The sequence below is a fragment of the Pipistrellus kuhlii genome, unplaced genomic scaffold, assembly GCF_014108245.1.
Source record: "Pipistrellus kuhlii isolate mPipKuh1 unplaced genomic scaffold, mPipKuh1.p scaffold_m20_p_37, whole genome shotgun sequence".
Classification (NCBI taxonomy): domain Eukaryota; kingdom Metazoa; phylum Chordata; class Mammalia; order Chiroptera; family Vespertilionidae; genus Pipistrellus; species Pipistrellus kuhlii.
Window position 1 is genome coordinate 820,577 of NW_023425537.1, and position 16,288 is coordinate 836,864.

General features: G+C 54.0%; 1 protein-coding gene across 4 annotated transcripts in view; it reads left to right on the top strand.

Annotated features, from left to right (window-relative positions):
• The window catches only part of SLC39A11 (solute carrier family 39 member 11), a 142,835-nt gene that overhangs the window by 42,275 nt on the left and 84,272 nt on the right, over positions 1 to 16,288 (top strand). For all 4 annotated transcript variants that reach the window (XM_036407644.2, XM_036407648.2, XM_036407645.2 and 1 more), the window contains one exon: positions 9,798 to 9,939. In XM_036407644.2, the coding sequence (XP_036263537.1) occupies positions 9,798 to 9,939 (142 nt within the window). The remainder of the gene's footprint in view (positions 1 to 9,797; positions 9,940 to 16,288) is intronic.

Genomic DNA, 16,288 nt, shown 5'->3' on the forward strand with positions numbered 1-16,288 from the left:
ATGTGCCCTGGCCTGGAATCGAACCTAGGACCTTTTAATCCATAGGCTGACAGTATCCACTGAGCCAAACTGGCTAGGGCTTAAAAGTATTTTTAATTGATTTAGATCTAGTAGCCCTGGTGTAGGCCTCCCTGGCGGAGCTCACATATCCGGGCCATGCCTCCTCTCCGGCAGCCCTCCGGGCCCCTGGCTAATTTGAGGCTGATTTGCTGGCCTCCTGCTTCCGCTCGGAAGGCGGACAGTGGGAATATATCGATCCTCCCGCGGCTACGCGGCAGAGAAAAGCAGTCAGAGCCTGTCCTGACAGGCCTGAGCTCTTTGCAGAGGGCTCTTTCCTCCGGCTGTCGGCGCTGTCTGTGGTCATTTATCTTTCCAGTTGGGAAGGGTGCCTGTGATTTTCCTCTCCTAAATTAGTTTACCTCCCCGGGTACCTGGGGACACATCAGCCCTTCGGTTGGAGCCAGAAATGTGTGGATTTATAGGAGGCCAGTGTAGAACAGGCCTCGGGGCTTGTCCAGCGTGGATCTTGTACAAACAACAGTTGGAGGCTGTTATTCACAGACCTTCCTCTCCATCCGGGCTTCGCAGCTCTTGGGGTGGCGTGACCCCCGCGTCTCTGCGATCATCCTGCTGTCGTTCATTTTGGTTTCCCACCCACCGTTAGGCCTCTTCCTCTTCCCTGTGCTTTTACCCGTCTCGGCGGCTTTCCATCCTTGTCCCCCGAACGCTCGTTAGCATGTTCCTCCCCCCTTCCGTGCGCATGCCCAGGTGTTTCCACACTCATCCTCACCTCCGACCGCCACGTGACACGCTCAGTTCCTTCTTGCTTCTTTTCTTTAATGGCACGAGGATCCTCTTGACACTGTTGATAATAGTTTGACGCCCGTTTTCTGGTCTTTGAGGAGGATTTAATCGCTTTATTTATCTGCCCCCGTGGCCCCCCTCCCCCCCCCCGGAGGCTGTCCACCTGACCATGGACTCACCCAGCGTGGCCCGAGGGGCCCTGTGTTTGTCACTCCGGCGCCTGTGTTCCCATCAGACTGATTAGCATCGCAGCCCTGTCCTGCGGCGGCCTGGGGACTGTCCTGAGGTGTCCCTCGGCTCTCTCGGTTCACCTAGTCCCCGGCCAGCATCGAAGAACCCCGGGCTTGGCTGGCTCCTCTCTCCGAGACGGGCTCAGGTGCCCTCTGGCATCGCCGCCGCCCTGGGCAGGGACCCCTCTGTGGCCCGCGATAGGGCGCCCTGCCCGGCCCACCTTTGGACATTGGTGGCTTGTCTGAGCTTTTGTCTTTATGGTCCCCTTCCTCTCCCCCCCGAAAGGTGAAAAACTGTATTTTACAGCTGTGACGGTAAAAAGATGGCTGCCACCCAGGCTGGCTTCATGATTAGGTATTCATTATTATTCATTTTTCCCCCCTTCCGATTGTAAGAGAAATTAAGACATTTTCGGGGACCCTAACCTCGGGCCGCTGTGTTTCCGGTGCCTGATGGATCGGCGGGGCCTGCGGCCACCACAGGTCTCTTCCACGGTGGCCTCTGCCTGGCTGCCCCCTGCAGCACCCCCTCCCCGCCCTCCCCTGGAGGGGACTGAGGCAGGACACAGGCTTTGTCCTGTGAGGTTGGGACTTCAAGGGAGAGTCTGTGCTACTAAGAATGGGTGGAGCCGTGCCCTGTGGGAGCATTTCCTGCCGGCCTGGAAAGAGCCCACGGCCACGCTGTGAGTTGCCTCTGGAGGGTGCCCTCCCGGAGCTGAGCAGTCCAAGGCCGGCAGCCAGCAAGAAGGAAGGGGACCCCCGCCCTTCGTCTGCCAGGAACTGAATTCTGCCCACACCAGTGCGCGTGGCAGAGGGCCCCGAGCTGAGGCCCCCGGCCTCCGTTAACCTCTGGCTGGATTCCCGAAGCGGAGGGAGAGGAAGCGAGCGCTGCCTTCCGCCTGCATTGGCGGCAGCAGCGGGAGGCTCACCCGGGCAGGCGTGAGCCTCGGTGTGCGGCTTTGCTTCGGAGCTCAGGCTTAGAGAAGAGAGGAAAGGGAAGATGTCGGTCCCCACGTACCCACAGCGGGAAGCAAAACAACATTCTGTAGAAGCCAGCAGCAGCCTCCTCCTCCGCGCCAGCCCCTCATCCAGCCCCAAGAAGCTGAATAATTGATGCTGCCTCTGGCAGAGTGACGCTCGGATAAAGCCCCGCCATAAAAAAAAACAAAAAACAACCAAGTGAGTTCTTCAAGGCCGAGCTCCCGTTCGGAAGTGGTCTGCGTGCCACTTGCACACTCTTTCCTTCGTGAGAACATGCACAGGGGTTTCCACCCTCCTCTGAAGGGGCTCCTCTCCCCTCCCTGCCTCCTTTCCCAGCGGCTCTGATGGGCTCTACGCCTGGTCAGTGCTTCTGTGCAGGAGGCCGTGTCTCGGCCTTGCAGGAGGAGTTCATCCAGAGGCACAAGGACTGTTTTCAGGAATGGTATGAGATTTCAGACCCTCGTGGTCCAGGCCCCAGAGGATGGATGCTGTGAGCAGGGGCCGGAGACCGAGGAGTTGATGGGGCGTTGACCGTTATCTACAAGTTTATGAGCACACATATGCACACGCACCGTTAGATACAAGTTCACGTCAAAGCACCCAAATCCATAAAGTCTAAACTGGCAACGTTTCTGTGTGCTGTGGCAGGTGATCTTTTGCTAAAAATAAGCATCAATGACAAGCGCCAGTGACACGGACGGCTGGGACTGGCTCCTTTTGGTTCCAGCAGATTCACGCGTCCCTCGAAAGCCACCAAATGGAGTCGGCTCTCCCCACAGCTGTTCCAGAAGCACTTGGAAACCTCCACGAAGGAATTTGGCCCGAGCCTGGCTCAGAACCGATCAGCCATCCCTTGAGCCTGCCTTGGGCAATTAGCCCTTAGCAATTAAGGCAGGACTGCTTGGTACCAACTCGGCGGGAAACACAGCTGCAAACAAAGGCCCTGAAATCGAGCAGTGAGTGGGCTTTGGTTAGGAAGTGGTCACTGCTGTGAGTCAGATTGCTGGCCTTGTATTTTATAGACTAGAGGCCCGGTGCACTGGCAGGGTCCCTAGCGGCTGCCGGCCAGGGCCTCCCTCCCTCCCTTCCCCCAGCCGGCCCCGACCCCTGGTCGAACTCCTGGACAAACTCCTAGTCGAGGGGACAATTTGTACATCATGCTTTTATTATATAAGATATTTATTGATTTCAGAAAAGAAGAGGAGGAGAGAGAGAGAGACATCAACAATGAAAGATCGGCTTTCTCTTGAGCACCCCCTACTGGCGTTAGAGCTCACAACCCTGGCATGTGCCCTGATGGGAAATGGAACCCGTGACCTCCTACTTCCTAGGCTGACATTCAGCTACTGAGCCATACCCGCCTGGGCTGGTATTGTTTCTTTCCTTTAGATGATCATGTACCTAGAATTACAAAATTAAAATTTTTTCACATAAAACTTTCATACCGCTGCGAATGGGTCCCCGAGTCCCATTGGAGAAGTGCTGCTTCAGGCGGAGGAGGTTGAGTTTATGGGTATAATCCAGAGCAGCTGTTTGCCTGCTAAGCCCCGGAGGACCGCTCGGAGTTTGGGGGCTCCCTGATACTTCACGCGCCACCATCATGACATGCGAATGTGCTGCGGAGTATTGCAGGGATGGCCACCGATCCCTCCGCTGCTGTCATTCACACTCTGGTGACATCAATCCTCCCAGCAAGAGGCACAGATGACGGATGTATCCGCCCCATCGCTCTGGATGGCCATGGACCGCTGGCGTCAATGGGTGGTGGAGAGTGTGATGCAGGCCGAGGTTTGAACAGCCCTTCGATGTTGCCTTCCTCGCTGCCCCCGAAAGCCTGGGTTCACCCCACGACTGAGCCCAGCCTCACCCTCGGGAGGATGGCGGTCCCCACGGAGAGGAATCCCACTTTCCCAGCCACGAGTCAGCCGGCTGCTGGCCCACAGCCTGCCGGCTGCCAGAGCACGTGCTGTCCTAGACCCGCCGTTGGCAAACTGCAGCTCGCGAACCACATGCGGCTCTTTGGCCCCTTGAGTGTGGCTCTTCCACAAAACACCATGGCCTGGGCGAGTCTATTTTGAAGAAGTGACATTAGAAGTTTAAGTTTAAAAACTTTGGCTCTCCAAAGAAATTTCAATCGTTGTCCTGTTGATACTTGGCTCTGATGGCTAATGAGTTTGCCGACCACTGGCCTAGACCATCTAGTCCTGGGCAAGCCGCACACTAACCACAGACGCGCAGGTGAGGCCTGGCCATGTTCACGGGGCCTCGGCAGGTCCCCAGGAGCGTCCACAGGGATGGAGACTTAGGAGCAGTAATCAGTGGCTGCTGATTGAGGCCACTGAGTGTTGGGGTGTTTTGTTACCTAGCAACAAGTGTGATAGACATGCATTTGCTCCTGGGAGGAGCAATCTTGACTTTGAGCAGGTTCGGGGGGCGGGGTTGGGGGGAGACACCTGGTATTCTCCAAAAGGATGCCATAGGTCAGAAAAAGCTGCCTGAAGAAGACCCGCTGGCGGTTCTCAAACCTCTTGAAAAGGCAGGAAGGCTCAGGGTGGATTATGTGGGTGCATTTTAATGAATTCTAGGACTAGTCCAGGAGTAGCTTCAGAGTGGTGGAGAATCCTTGAGGATTAGGAAGAGAATGCCTCATTCTGCTTAGGTACCTGCCTTCCTTTAGATCTGGATTGTTTTGAGGAGACGTTATAGATCAAACAGGAAAAAGCACGGTGGTTTGGGGAACTCCGCCAGGTCCGCTCTCTGCCAGCCCGGCTGCTGGGAGCCCTGGCTCTTGGGATGCCAGCGCGAGCCGCTCACCTGGCGCACCTGCCGGAGGGCTGAGTCTGCCGCACTGAGGGTGCTTTCAGCTCTGTCTCAGAGGCCTCAATAGGCTTGATTATGAATAGTAATTTGGCAGCAGCGACAGGAGAAGCCTTTGTCCCTACAAAGACAGTGTGAATAGCAGCAGCCTCATCTGGCTTATATTGAGCTAGACGTTCGCAATTCATTTCCCCCGTGGGAAGCTTCAGGCCAGGGTTCCGGAGGAGTCGGGGAGGAAGCTGGAAGGTGTGCCTTGGGGAGGTCACAGGCTTCGGGGTGGGAATCACTCACCTCGGGAGAGTGAGCTGGGCTGCCCTGCTCTGCTTCTGCCAGGAAGAAAGTGGAGTGAGAACCTGTGGGCTGAGAGTCACTAGCTGCCCATCCTCATGGGGCTCAGGACTGATCTTGAGGCTCTTCCACAGTCATCAAGGGGACAGGAGCTGGTATGGGGGTAGAAAATCACGATGCGTTTGCCATCAATATTTTTATTGATTTCAAAAAGGGGGAGAGGGAGATAGAAACATCAGTGATGAGAGGGAATCATTGGTTGGCTGCCAATGTCCCCCACTGGGGATGGAGCCCAAAATTGGGACATGTGCCCTGACCGGGAATCGAACTCTGGCCTCCTGGTTCATAGGTTGATGCTCAATCATTGAGCCATGCCAGCCAGGCAGTCTGCCATGCTTTTAAAGCCTTTCTCTCCCGCTCTGCACTAATCTCCCTCTCCTTCCTTCTCGAGGCCTAACCATGGTGTGCTTCCCTGGGCCTTTGTTTTTAATGTTGTACAGCAAGCATGTCAAACTCAAAGGGTAACACGGGCCAACTAAACAAGGTTTAAGTTTATGTGGGCCGCAAAAAAAACGAAGCTTCAATTTTCATGGAAACGTAGGTTTATTCAATAGAGACATGCTGAGTGCAAAGGGCTGAAATAAATGAGTCATCGTTAACATAAAATAATAGAACATATTAATAAAAATTAAGTTTTTTTCTTGAACATTAACTTACCAGATACCGAATAACTGCACAAATTAATAAGCATAACACAGATAACCCTATTTTTTTGTTCTCCAAAAGTGAAATATTTCCTATTGCGCACCCCAAACAAGTCAGTACAAGACTAATGACGTGGCCATTGGCTGCTAAAATATTCGCTGCTAGTATTAGGGGAGAGAAATGGTGCGCCTGAGCGTAAGGCACATAAGGGAAACGAATGCAACACAATTATAGAAATCAGTGATTAGCTAACATTTTAGTTCGTTACTAATAATTATGTATAACAGGATATTGAAAAAAGGAAGCTATTACATTTTTTATTAAAACATTTCTTGCATACCGTTATATGAGCCGGGCCGCAGAAATACTCGCTGTGGACCGCGTGTGGCCTGAGGGCCACGAGCCTGACATGCTTGCTGTACATCATTTTGGATTTTCTGTGATATTGTTCACGCCAGTCGGTCAGCTTGGTTATTGAATACTGACACTGTGCTGGGCTTGACAGTGGAGCTGGAAGCCACAGCTCCTGCTTTAAGCATCTCAGGAGCCAAGGAAACGGGAAGTTTACTGTGCAGTTTTGCAAACGTGACGACAGAAGCGCGTGTGGGACATCAGGGCAGCACAACCAGGAGGCATCTGTAACCCGGACGAGGCTGGGCTAATCTAGGAAGGCTTCTTGGAGGAGGGAGCTTGGGCTTCTTCAGCCAGGATTTTAGGAGCATCGAGTATAGGAAATGAGGAGCTGGAGACCAGGCCTGGCTGGCCGCTCACTGGGTGCTGTTTTGTTGTTGTCAGGACAGGGCCTCCCGTGGAGTTAGAGGAACAATCCTGGTGCCCTTGAAACCAGTAGGGACCTCGTATTTTGAAACAACATACCTTGAGGCTTCTTGGCTACGACCCGTGACCTGGAACATACAGGCAAACTGAGACCAGGAAGACGGCAGTGACCTGCTGACGGAGCCTGCTGCCTCAGAGTCATGTACCCGCTGTCTCAGAGTCTCGGCCACCCTGTGCTCCTGTTTGCTCTGAGGCCGGTTCCTCCCCCCCTGGGCCGGCCTGGCCCTGGGCAGCAGGCCGCTGCCCGGCTCCCCGGGGAGAGAAGGTCACCTGTTATGTCAGCTTCATCCATATTCGGGCTGCTGACAGGGGGGATCTTTAGTTTTTTCCATCATGTGGAATACTTTAAGGCTTTGTTACGGATGTCATCATTATTGCAATCCCTTAGTAATAAAAACAGCATCAATTATTTAATGTCACCTGAAGTGTCTGGGTTAGGCGGGGATGGTGAGGGACGCGGGTGGCTGGTGGGGGCGGAGGAGGAGGCAGAGCCCGCAGAGCTCCCGGCCTCCCGCAGCCTCGGAGTCCCTGAGGGCGGCCGTGGCTGGTCTTTAGATCCTTCTTCCCTCGGCCGTGGGGGGCAATGGGCCTGGATTGGCTGTGGCTGGCGGGGAACACAATTAGCTCTCTGCCCTTTCCCTCGGCCCTTCGTCAGGCAGTTTGACCCGCTGACAGACCTCCATTAGATAGATTACCTGCCACGGGGCCGGGAAGCTCAGCCCGCAGTGACGTGACAGGCGGTGGCGTGGGGTTGGTGAGGTCAGGCTGCCACAGTCCACGAGAGGGGGCGGCTGTGCTTCCCCTGCAAGCGGGGACACATCTCAGCTGGGGAAGCAACAGGGACAGGTGGACACAGAGGGGGGGGGGGCTGCTTGCCGTGATATTTGGGGGCGAGGGAGTGACTTTTGGGGGTGGGGAACCTCCAGGGCTTTGGCACCTGATGCCACGTACCTAGTTGTGCTTTGCAAGGGACAGGCTTCCTGGAGGAAGTGGCTGACACCTTATCCTTAGAGTAAAAAGAGGGTCCATGGGTGCCCAGGGTCACCAATAACCAGGGAGCTTTGGGGTCCTGAGCGCCCTAAATCCTTCTCAGCCTCAGCACTGTGGACGATCGGCCGGGCCATTTGTGGTGGGACTGGAGGGTGCCCTGTAGGGTGCCAGCCCCACCCCTCTCTCCCTCCCCCACATACAAAGATGCCCGTGGCCAAGTGCCCCCAGGTGGTGGCGGGGTAGGGGGAAATCGCCCCTGGAAAACCACCGTTCCCAGTTAAAACGGTGCTCTCCGGCCGCTCCTTCGTAAGCAGCTGGCTGCCTCCATGGCGCTGTGCCTCGCCTCGCCGTAATGAAGTGGTTCTCTCCCTCAGCCTCCTCCCAGCCACGCATCCCTCCCCTTCTAAACAGAAGGGAGACACAGCAAGGTCAGCTGCCCGCCTCCGGCCCCCGAGAGGCACGTCTTTTATTGCCGCCGCCGAGATCCCTCCGATGTCAGCGGGAGATGTAGGATTAGAAATAATTAAACCCATAAACAAAGAGCTGCAGCTTCTGGCACATGGCGCATGGCACCAGCGCCAGCTGTCACTCAGTGGGGAGGAGGGTGTCCGCAGGGGGAGACGGGCCTTCCCCACGTTCCTTCTGTCCCCAGGATTCCGTCCATCTGTGGCGTCAGCCTTGAGTGTCGCCCAGTGTGGCAGGCCGTCCCTCTGTGCGTCTTCCAGGGACAGAGCAGGTAGCAGGTGACGTCCTGCAGCCCTAGGATTCTACAGAAGGACCGGGAGCTTCGAGGGTCCTCCCCCTCCCCCCGCCTTTTAAAACAAACTTCAATGAGGTGTCAGCACCCTTCTATGCGTAATGGAGGACATTGCAAATAAACGATGGGGGTGATACCGTTGTGGGACGAAGGCGAAGATGTAGACAGAAGGGTCGATGTTTTCGCTTGTAGCTTTTCTTTGGAAAGAAATAATGAAATAAAATGTCTGGATCACTCAATTCTCTTTCTTATCCCTGTGTGTGTGTGTAAGATGCAGCCAAGCACCATTTTCACGAGATTCTTGTCATGAAAGAAACTCACCGGAGAAAACGGTTCCAGTGTTTGCTCATGAATGGAGCTGTTATTGCCTGGTTTTCAGTCAGAAGCTGCTGCTTTTATGCTCATCGAGATGATTCCACTCACCTTCCCTTGGCGTCTAGGTGTTGGGGTGAAAGCGGAGGTGTGTGTGTTGGTGGAGTCACCCCTCTTCCTCACTCCCCTAGAAATCCTGTGCATTTGTAAGCTGTCAGCAGGGCCAGGGAGTTCCGGCCGATGCTGTGGGAGTAGAAGCTCATTGTGGATTCATCTGTCTGCTCTTCTTTTACTTTTTATATATTGATTTGAGAGAGAGAGAGACATTGATTTATTATCACACTTTTTGACACATTCATTGGTTACTTCTTGTATGTGCCCTAACCAGGGATCGAACCTGCAACCTTGGGAACCTGCAACCACTCGGCCAAGGCCACCTGTTTGCTCTTAACTGGAACCTGAGAGCTGATGTCTTGTTTTGTTCACCAAGCAGCCACAGAATTGGTGGTCAGTCAGTGTTTGTGGAGTAAATGTGGGGATTGAAATGATGACGTTGCCTGGTTGACGCACAAGGTCGAATTAATTGGTGACAGGTGAAGCAGCAGGTGGCATGGTTGCTTTTGGGACCTCCACGGCGCTCTCCGTCCCCCTCCTTCCAGGGGTGTAGCTCGGACGGCCTTCCCTTCTGAGCTCGTGAGAACCGTGAAGGTGGCGAATGTCTGGAAAGTGGTGGCCATGCCGCCATCCAAGCGAACCCACCGATGGGCTTCCTGGCCGGAGCCCGGGCGGAGCCGGCGGCGCCCTCTCCCCGGCGGGCTGGGATTTGGCTGTGTACTGCCCGTTTCCAGGATCGGCACGGACCCCGCACATTCCATTTCTGTCACCCCCCAAAGTCCTACAACCAGAAAGCTCGTCCTCCTCCTAACGACCCCGCCTGCCCACAGCTGGGTCTGGCTGGGGCCTGGCTCGGTGGCCCTGCGCCCTCGGTAGAGATTGGCAGCTGCCGGGCAGCTCTGAGCGGGAGGGGGTGGGGCTGACGCTCAGAGAGGTGTCACAGTGACTGCTTCTTGTTTCAGGGCGTGGCGGAAGACCCCCACACGGCCCTGGCCCTGAACTTGGACCCCGCGTGGATGAAGAAGTCTGATGCCGAGAGTCCCAGGCTGCTCCTCCCCGCGAGCGAACTGTCCATCCGGATCGGGGGCGCTGGGCCCCTTCCAGGCAAGCTCCCCGCTGCGGACCCCAGACTGAGCTGGGCAGGGCGGGCCGGGGCCTGGGGGCAGGAGGAATGGCGGGAAATTCCAGGGGCTCGGGCCCACCCCTCCACGGGACTCACCCCACCACACACAGGGCCTTCCTGTCTCACTTACTCTCCAAACCACCTGCTTGCTGCACGGGAGGTCACCGCGCCTCCTGATCGTCTTTCCGATGGGGACAGCGGACACGGACGCCTCGGGTGGGACCGGGCTGGTCTGGGTCAGAGCGTGAGGCCCTTTGTCCCTGTGTCTCCCCCTCTCGGACGGACCCTGAATGATCCTTCTTGTATGCATGACTTTCCTCTTCCTGATTCATCGGGGAAACTGGCCACTTCCCTCACGGGCCAGTGTTTTGGAGCCAGAAAATTGAAAAAAAAAAACGCCACAAAGTCACGCCTTCTGGTTGGAGGGCGTGCCTCCCTTGAGGGGAATCACATAGCCGCCCCCGAGGCTCCGGGGGACCAAGGGGGACGGCAGACTGGCCGAGGCCCACTGAGCGGGAGTTGCAGGTGAACTAGGAAGGTGGCATTGCTTTCCGGGCTCCCTGTGAGACCCACCCCACCCCACCCCACCCCCATGGCGCACCTGTCGTTCACTCAGGGCACATGTGTCAAACACAAGGCCCGCGGGCCAAATCCGTCCCGCCAGGCCTTGCAATGTGGCCCGCACCGCGCTGTCATCACTGCACTCCGCTGCGTTTCCATCACAATGACAGTTTATGACTGTTCAGTAAACCATTCGGCCCGCGATTTAGGCTGGATTTTAGATTTTGGCCCCTTCTATGATTGAGTTCGACACCCCTAACTCAGGGCATTGGGCTGATTAAGGGCCAGTTAGCGTGAGGGGAGGCGGATGCCTTTCTTTTCGGTTGAATTTACCGTATTTTTCGGACCATAAGACGCTCCGGACCATAAGACGCACCAGTTTTTAGAGAAGGGAAATGAAGAAAAAAAGATTCTGAAACAAATAGTGTCCTAAAATATTTTATGTGCATTAAAACCCAACATCACAGTCATAAACACATGTAATCAACCCTGTAAAGTAAACAGCAGCATTTAGAACCATTTTAGAGCCGGGCAAGCACACAGAGACCACACAGAGCCGGGCAAGTAAAAAAACTTTTTTTTTAAAAGTATATGTGTAGGCTATATTTGGACCATAAGACGCAGGGACTTTTTCCCCCCACTTCTGGGGGAAAAAAAGTGCTTCTTAATGGTCCGAAAAATACGGTAAGTCCCACGTTTAACCTGTAAGCCCCGGGCGACCCTCGCCCTCCCCACTCTTCCGTGGGCCGTGGACTCAGGACTTGACAGCGGGCAGATGGTGCTGGGGACGGGCACCTCCCCTTGCCCGGGCTTCTCCGAAGCGGACCAGGGAGGAGCGGCTGGGTGCCCAGTCAGCCCTGTCACACCAGGGCTTCAGGGAGAAAGGCCTCCCCCGCTCCGTGCAGTCACTGCAGTTTGATGTTTGCATCGCGTGCGGGCTCGGTGACCTCCAAACCTAGGGGACGAGACAGGCCGCGTGCAAAACAGTCACAGCGGTGCCATAGCCAGCCCTCACGGACCTATGTTCTGTGTGCGTCCTGCATGAATTATTCATGGAGAACCGGGATATGTTCTCCTCGTGGGCCGGTCCTCGCCGCCTCCCACCGCTTCTCACGCGGGATACAGCCAGGAAATAAAAAGTCCTCTCACGTGAGCTCGGGGACGAGAGGCTCAGCGGGAAGAGCCTGCCAGGCTCCGACGACGGGTGCTGTCCACTGTTCTCGTCTTGAGCATCCAGACCGGCTGGTGGCCAAGACAGGCCAGCGGGCTCCAGGAAAGCGCGCATTTTTCTTTTTCTTTTTTTATTTCAGAAAAACTCTTTTATTTTTTAATTTATTTTATTAAATTATTATCTGTGTACATATTTTAACATCGCCCCGCACTCCCATACATGCCCTCCCTCCCCAGAGTTTTGTGTCCATTGGTTGTACTTATATGCATGCATACAAGTCCTTCGGTTGATCTCTTATCTCCCCCAGATCTCCCTCCCCTCCCCGCTGTAATTTGACAGTCTGCTTGTTGTTTTACTGTCTCTATATCTATCTTTTGGTTCATCAGTTTATAATGTTCTTTATTATCCATAAATGAGTGAGGTCATGTGGTGTTTCTCTTTCATTGACTGGCTTATTTCACTCAGCATGATGTTCTCCAATTCCATCCAGGTTGCTGCAAATGATGAGAATTCCTTCTTTTTTATGGCAGCATATGGAATATCATTGTATAGATGTACCATAATTTTTTGATCCAATCATCTGCTGACGGGCACCTAAGCTGTTTCCAGATTCTGGCTATTGTAGATTGTGCTGCTATGAACATAGGGGTGCATATATCCTTTCTGGTTGGTGTTTCTAGTTTCTTGGGATATATTCCTAGGAGTGGGATTACTGGGTCAAATGGGAATTCCATTTTCAGTTTTTTGAGGAAATTCCATACTGTTCTCCACAGTGGTTGCACCAGTCTGCATTCCCACCAGCAGTGAACGAGGGTTCCTTTTTCTCCGCAATCTCGCCAACACTTGTCGTTTATCTGTCTGTTGATGTTGGCTATTCTGACAGGTGTGAGACGGTACCGCATTGTTGTTTTGAAAGCGCGCATTTTTCATGGCAAGCGGTGGGAACATGGGGACCGAGGGCTTCCTGTTCCTTCTCGGCGGCTGCACCGGGTGGGCTAGCCATCCTGTGTGCCCCCTGGGAGGCTCCGGCCCTGGTCCCGAGCCTCTCGAGGATGGAAAACTCAGCCAGTAGATTGCGTTCTGTTCCTTTTGTTTTTCTGTATCCGAAGACCAGAGGGGGGAATGCCTGTCAATCAGAATAGGTAAACAGGGGTATCCCTCCCATGGACCCTTTCCAGGATGCCATGGGCATAGAGGCCAGTGGGAGCTGGGACTGCGCGATCGGCGTGGCCACCAGAGCCGTGTGGGAGGGGGCGGCAGTCTGTCCTCTGCTCAGGGACACCCAGACAAAGCGCCTTCCCAGGTTACCAGGCAACCCTCAGCTGCTGTTGCTGTTTAGATACAAAAAGCAAATTCAGTCCCCCCTCCCCCCCAGCAGGGGCGGCGTGGTGGTGGTGGTGGTGGTGGTGGTGGTGAGGAGAAGGCGGGGTGGGGAGCTCAAAGATGGTTTGCCAAGAGGGAGCCAGCCCAGCTGGCTCTGGAAAGGTCTGTTCTCACCTGGACACATGCAGGTGGCAGGCATTGGCGGCCTCTAAGCTGCATAATGGCTGTTTGATGACCGGCCTCCTGCAGCTCAGGCCCGAGTGTTCATTATGTGTGCCATCTGGATTTGCCCTTCAGCTCGCTGTAAATGGGCGAGGAGATTGGTTTAATGGGTGTTTAGTGAACAACAGAAGCCTTTAAAAAATAATATTGGCGTTGCCGCGATGATGTCCCGGGATTGGCTCGGCGGGAGGACAAGCCAGCAGAGCCCCACGCTGAGCGAGAGAAGGCCCAGCTGCTCTCAGCCCGGCAGCCGCCCGAGCCGGGCGCAGCGTTTACGAGATGTTTGCCCCTTTATGTCTCTGTGCCCAGCGTCTCTCATTACCCACTGTTCTCAGGGCTAGGGCCGCTCTAGGACTTGGCTAGACCAGAAGTTCTAAAACCACCAGTCTCTCCTCTCCTCTCTCTCTCCTTTCTCCCCTCCCCCCTTCTCCATCTCTCTCCCTTCGACTATTAATCTGTCTCCAACCAGTTTTCTTTTGATTAAAAAATAATAACCCAGATTAAAAATTAAAAAGTAATATTCACGTTCCTCATGGTCCAGGCTCCCATCTCGGACACAAACACGCTTCCAGTCTCTTCTGCAGCCTTCCAGGAATACTGTGTGGCCCAGTTCTGCTCGGCCCCTCGGTCTGGACCTGGAGTTTTCCACTTAACCACGCGCTTCGGTCTTTGTTTTCCAGGACACTCATCGGTTCATGCCATTAAGATCTTGTTACTGGCCTCGATCTTTGCTAATCGGGTTCCCCCTCGAGGGCCCTTCAGGTTGTTTCCCATCATTGGCTATTATAGAGCACGTGGCACAGAGTATTTTAGATGCACCTTGCGGAGTAAATTCTAGAAGTGAGGCCAGAGGTTCTGTACACCTGGGGTCCTTGAGCAGGCACCAAAGGATGAACCTCTTGACATTTTATGCTCCCCCTTCCTCCCCCCCAAATCAATGTGGCCTGGTTGGTGTTGCTCAGTGGTTGAGCATTGACTTGTGAACGAGGAGGTCCCCTGTTGGATTCCCAGCCAGAGCACACGCCCAGGTTGTGAGCTCGATCCCTGGTATGGGGTGTGCAGGGGGCAGCCGCTCGATGATGTTTCTCTCTCATCAGTGTTTCTATTGATATCTCTCTGTCCCTCTCCCTTCCCCTCTCTCTAAAAGGAATCAATAAAAGCGTTTTTTTTGTTTGTTTGTTTGTTTTTTGTTTTTGTTTTTAATGTAGTTTGGAAGGCAGGGTTCCCTGACTTCCAGCACATGGGCCCACGCCCCCGAGTTTGTCTAGGTCTCGGACTGCACTCTGCCTGCCTCCCCACTCTGCTGCCCAATTGGACGTTTTCTTTCTCACTCGCACTCTTTTGGCTCCTACAGGGAAGCAAACAGTGAATCAGTCCATTCTTCCTCTAATTAACTGTCCTGTTTCAGTGTGTTTGTCTTGAGAGAGGCAGTGGAAGCTCCTCAAGGGGGAGGGCTTTTTGTTTATTGATCCATTAGCACGGCAGATGGAGGATGGTCTGTAATTCTGTAGAAATGTGGAAAGAACAGCAGCCGGCATTATTTTTCCAGCAGAGAGAGGTGGATTTAATTTAGGCAATTATTTAGTTGTGAAGTGGCTGTTTATTTTCCTCAGGTCGTTCCAAAGCTTGTTGTGGGGGGAAGGTGAATGGGCCCTGAAGTCAGGAGAACATAAGCTGTAGGAAGCTGTGCTTAGAATCCAATGCTCCCCTAAATTTGTTTTATTTATTGATTTGAGAGAGAGAGAGAGAGAGAGAGAGAGAGAGAGAGAGAGGCTTGCTGTTCCACTTATTTATGCATTCATTGCTTGATTCTTGCATGTGCCCTGACTAGGGATCGAACCTGCAGCCTTGGTGTATAGAGATGATGCTCTAACCAATTGAGCTACCTAGCCAGGGCCCAATGTTTTCTTAACGTCCTGTCTATATATATATACTAAAGCTTAATATGCAAAGTGTCCCCTCAGGAGTTGGACCTACCAGGAATTCGATCACTCGTTATGACGTGTGCTGACCACCAGGGGGCGGCGTGGAACGAAGGGAGGCCCTAGGCCAGCAACCGGCAGCCACTAGGGACCCTACCTGTGCACCAATTTTGTGCACTGGGCTTCTAGTTCTTTTATAATCGGAGCATTCACTTGGCAATCATCATTCTTCCTAGACAGCCTGGCACGTGAAAAACCATGGTTGGTCAAATGAAAATGGCGCAGACCTAGCCAGTTACGGTTTTGGATAAACTTCCGTCACCAGCCCATTAGCAACCCTTGTTTGTATCTGAGTCTAAACTTGAGCTCCTTATGGGTTATGCTGCTGATAGGCTGGGTGGCATCCTCCTGTGGAAATGAACCGATCGTGGTGGGGAGAATTGGCCTTTTCCCACTCAGGTTCCCACCTGCCCCAGCCCGCAGGGCAGCACCCGCCGGGCTTGTCCCATTCAGAACCACCGCGAAGCCCAGGTGTCCTCGGATGTCATTCACCCTCATTTCTCCCGCAGGCGTCATACTTACTGCAATCTTTCCATCTTATGCTTGAAATCACGCTTCCCTGTCCTCCCCAATAACCATCCTCCCCGAGGTGCCTCTGGGGAGAGATCTGATGATCTGAGGACCTAGGCCCTAGGTCCTAGGGGGTCCTCACCTTTGGCCATGTTTTGTGCCTAGTTTTGTGTTTGCCTCTGAGGAGTAGCAGTCTCTCCTGGTGGATCCAGCAGATCGATTTTCATGCTGGTTGGTCTTTGGAGGTTTACATTTGGATGAATGTGTGGGGTCTGGAGGTTGGGGGTGGGCAGCTGGGCTAAGGGGCATCCTGTTCTCTCTGGAAGACTACCCACCTCTGGGTTGCCTTGGCACTAAGTTCCCTGGCACAGCCCAGTCTTAGGGAACCAAAGGGGACCCAGTGCAGCGGCTCCAGAGCTCCTGTGACCGTCACTGTTTCCTTCTTCCGTGTTTTCTAATTTTCCGAGTCTCCCCGGAAGGAGATGCTCCTTCCGGCACCGATATATCCAGCGCAGTTTGGTGAACTTGAATTTGATCAAGAGTTCAATGCAGCTCCTAGGA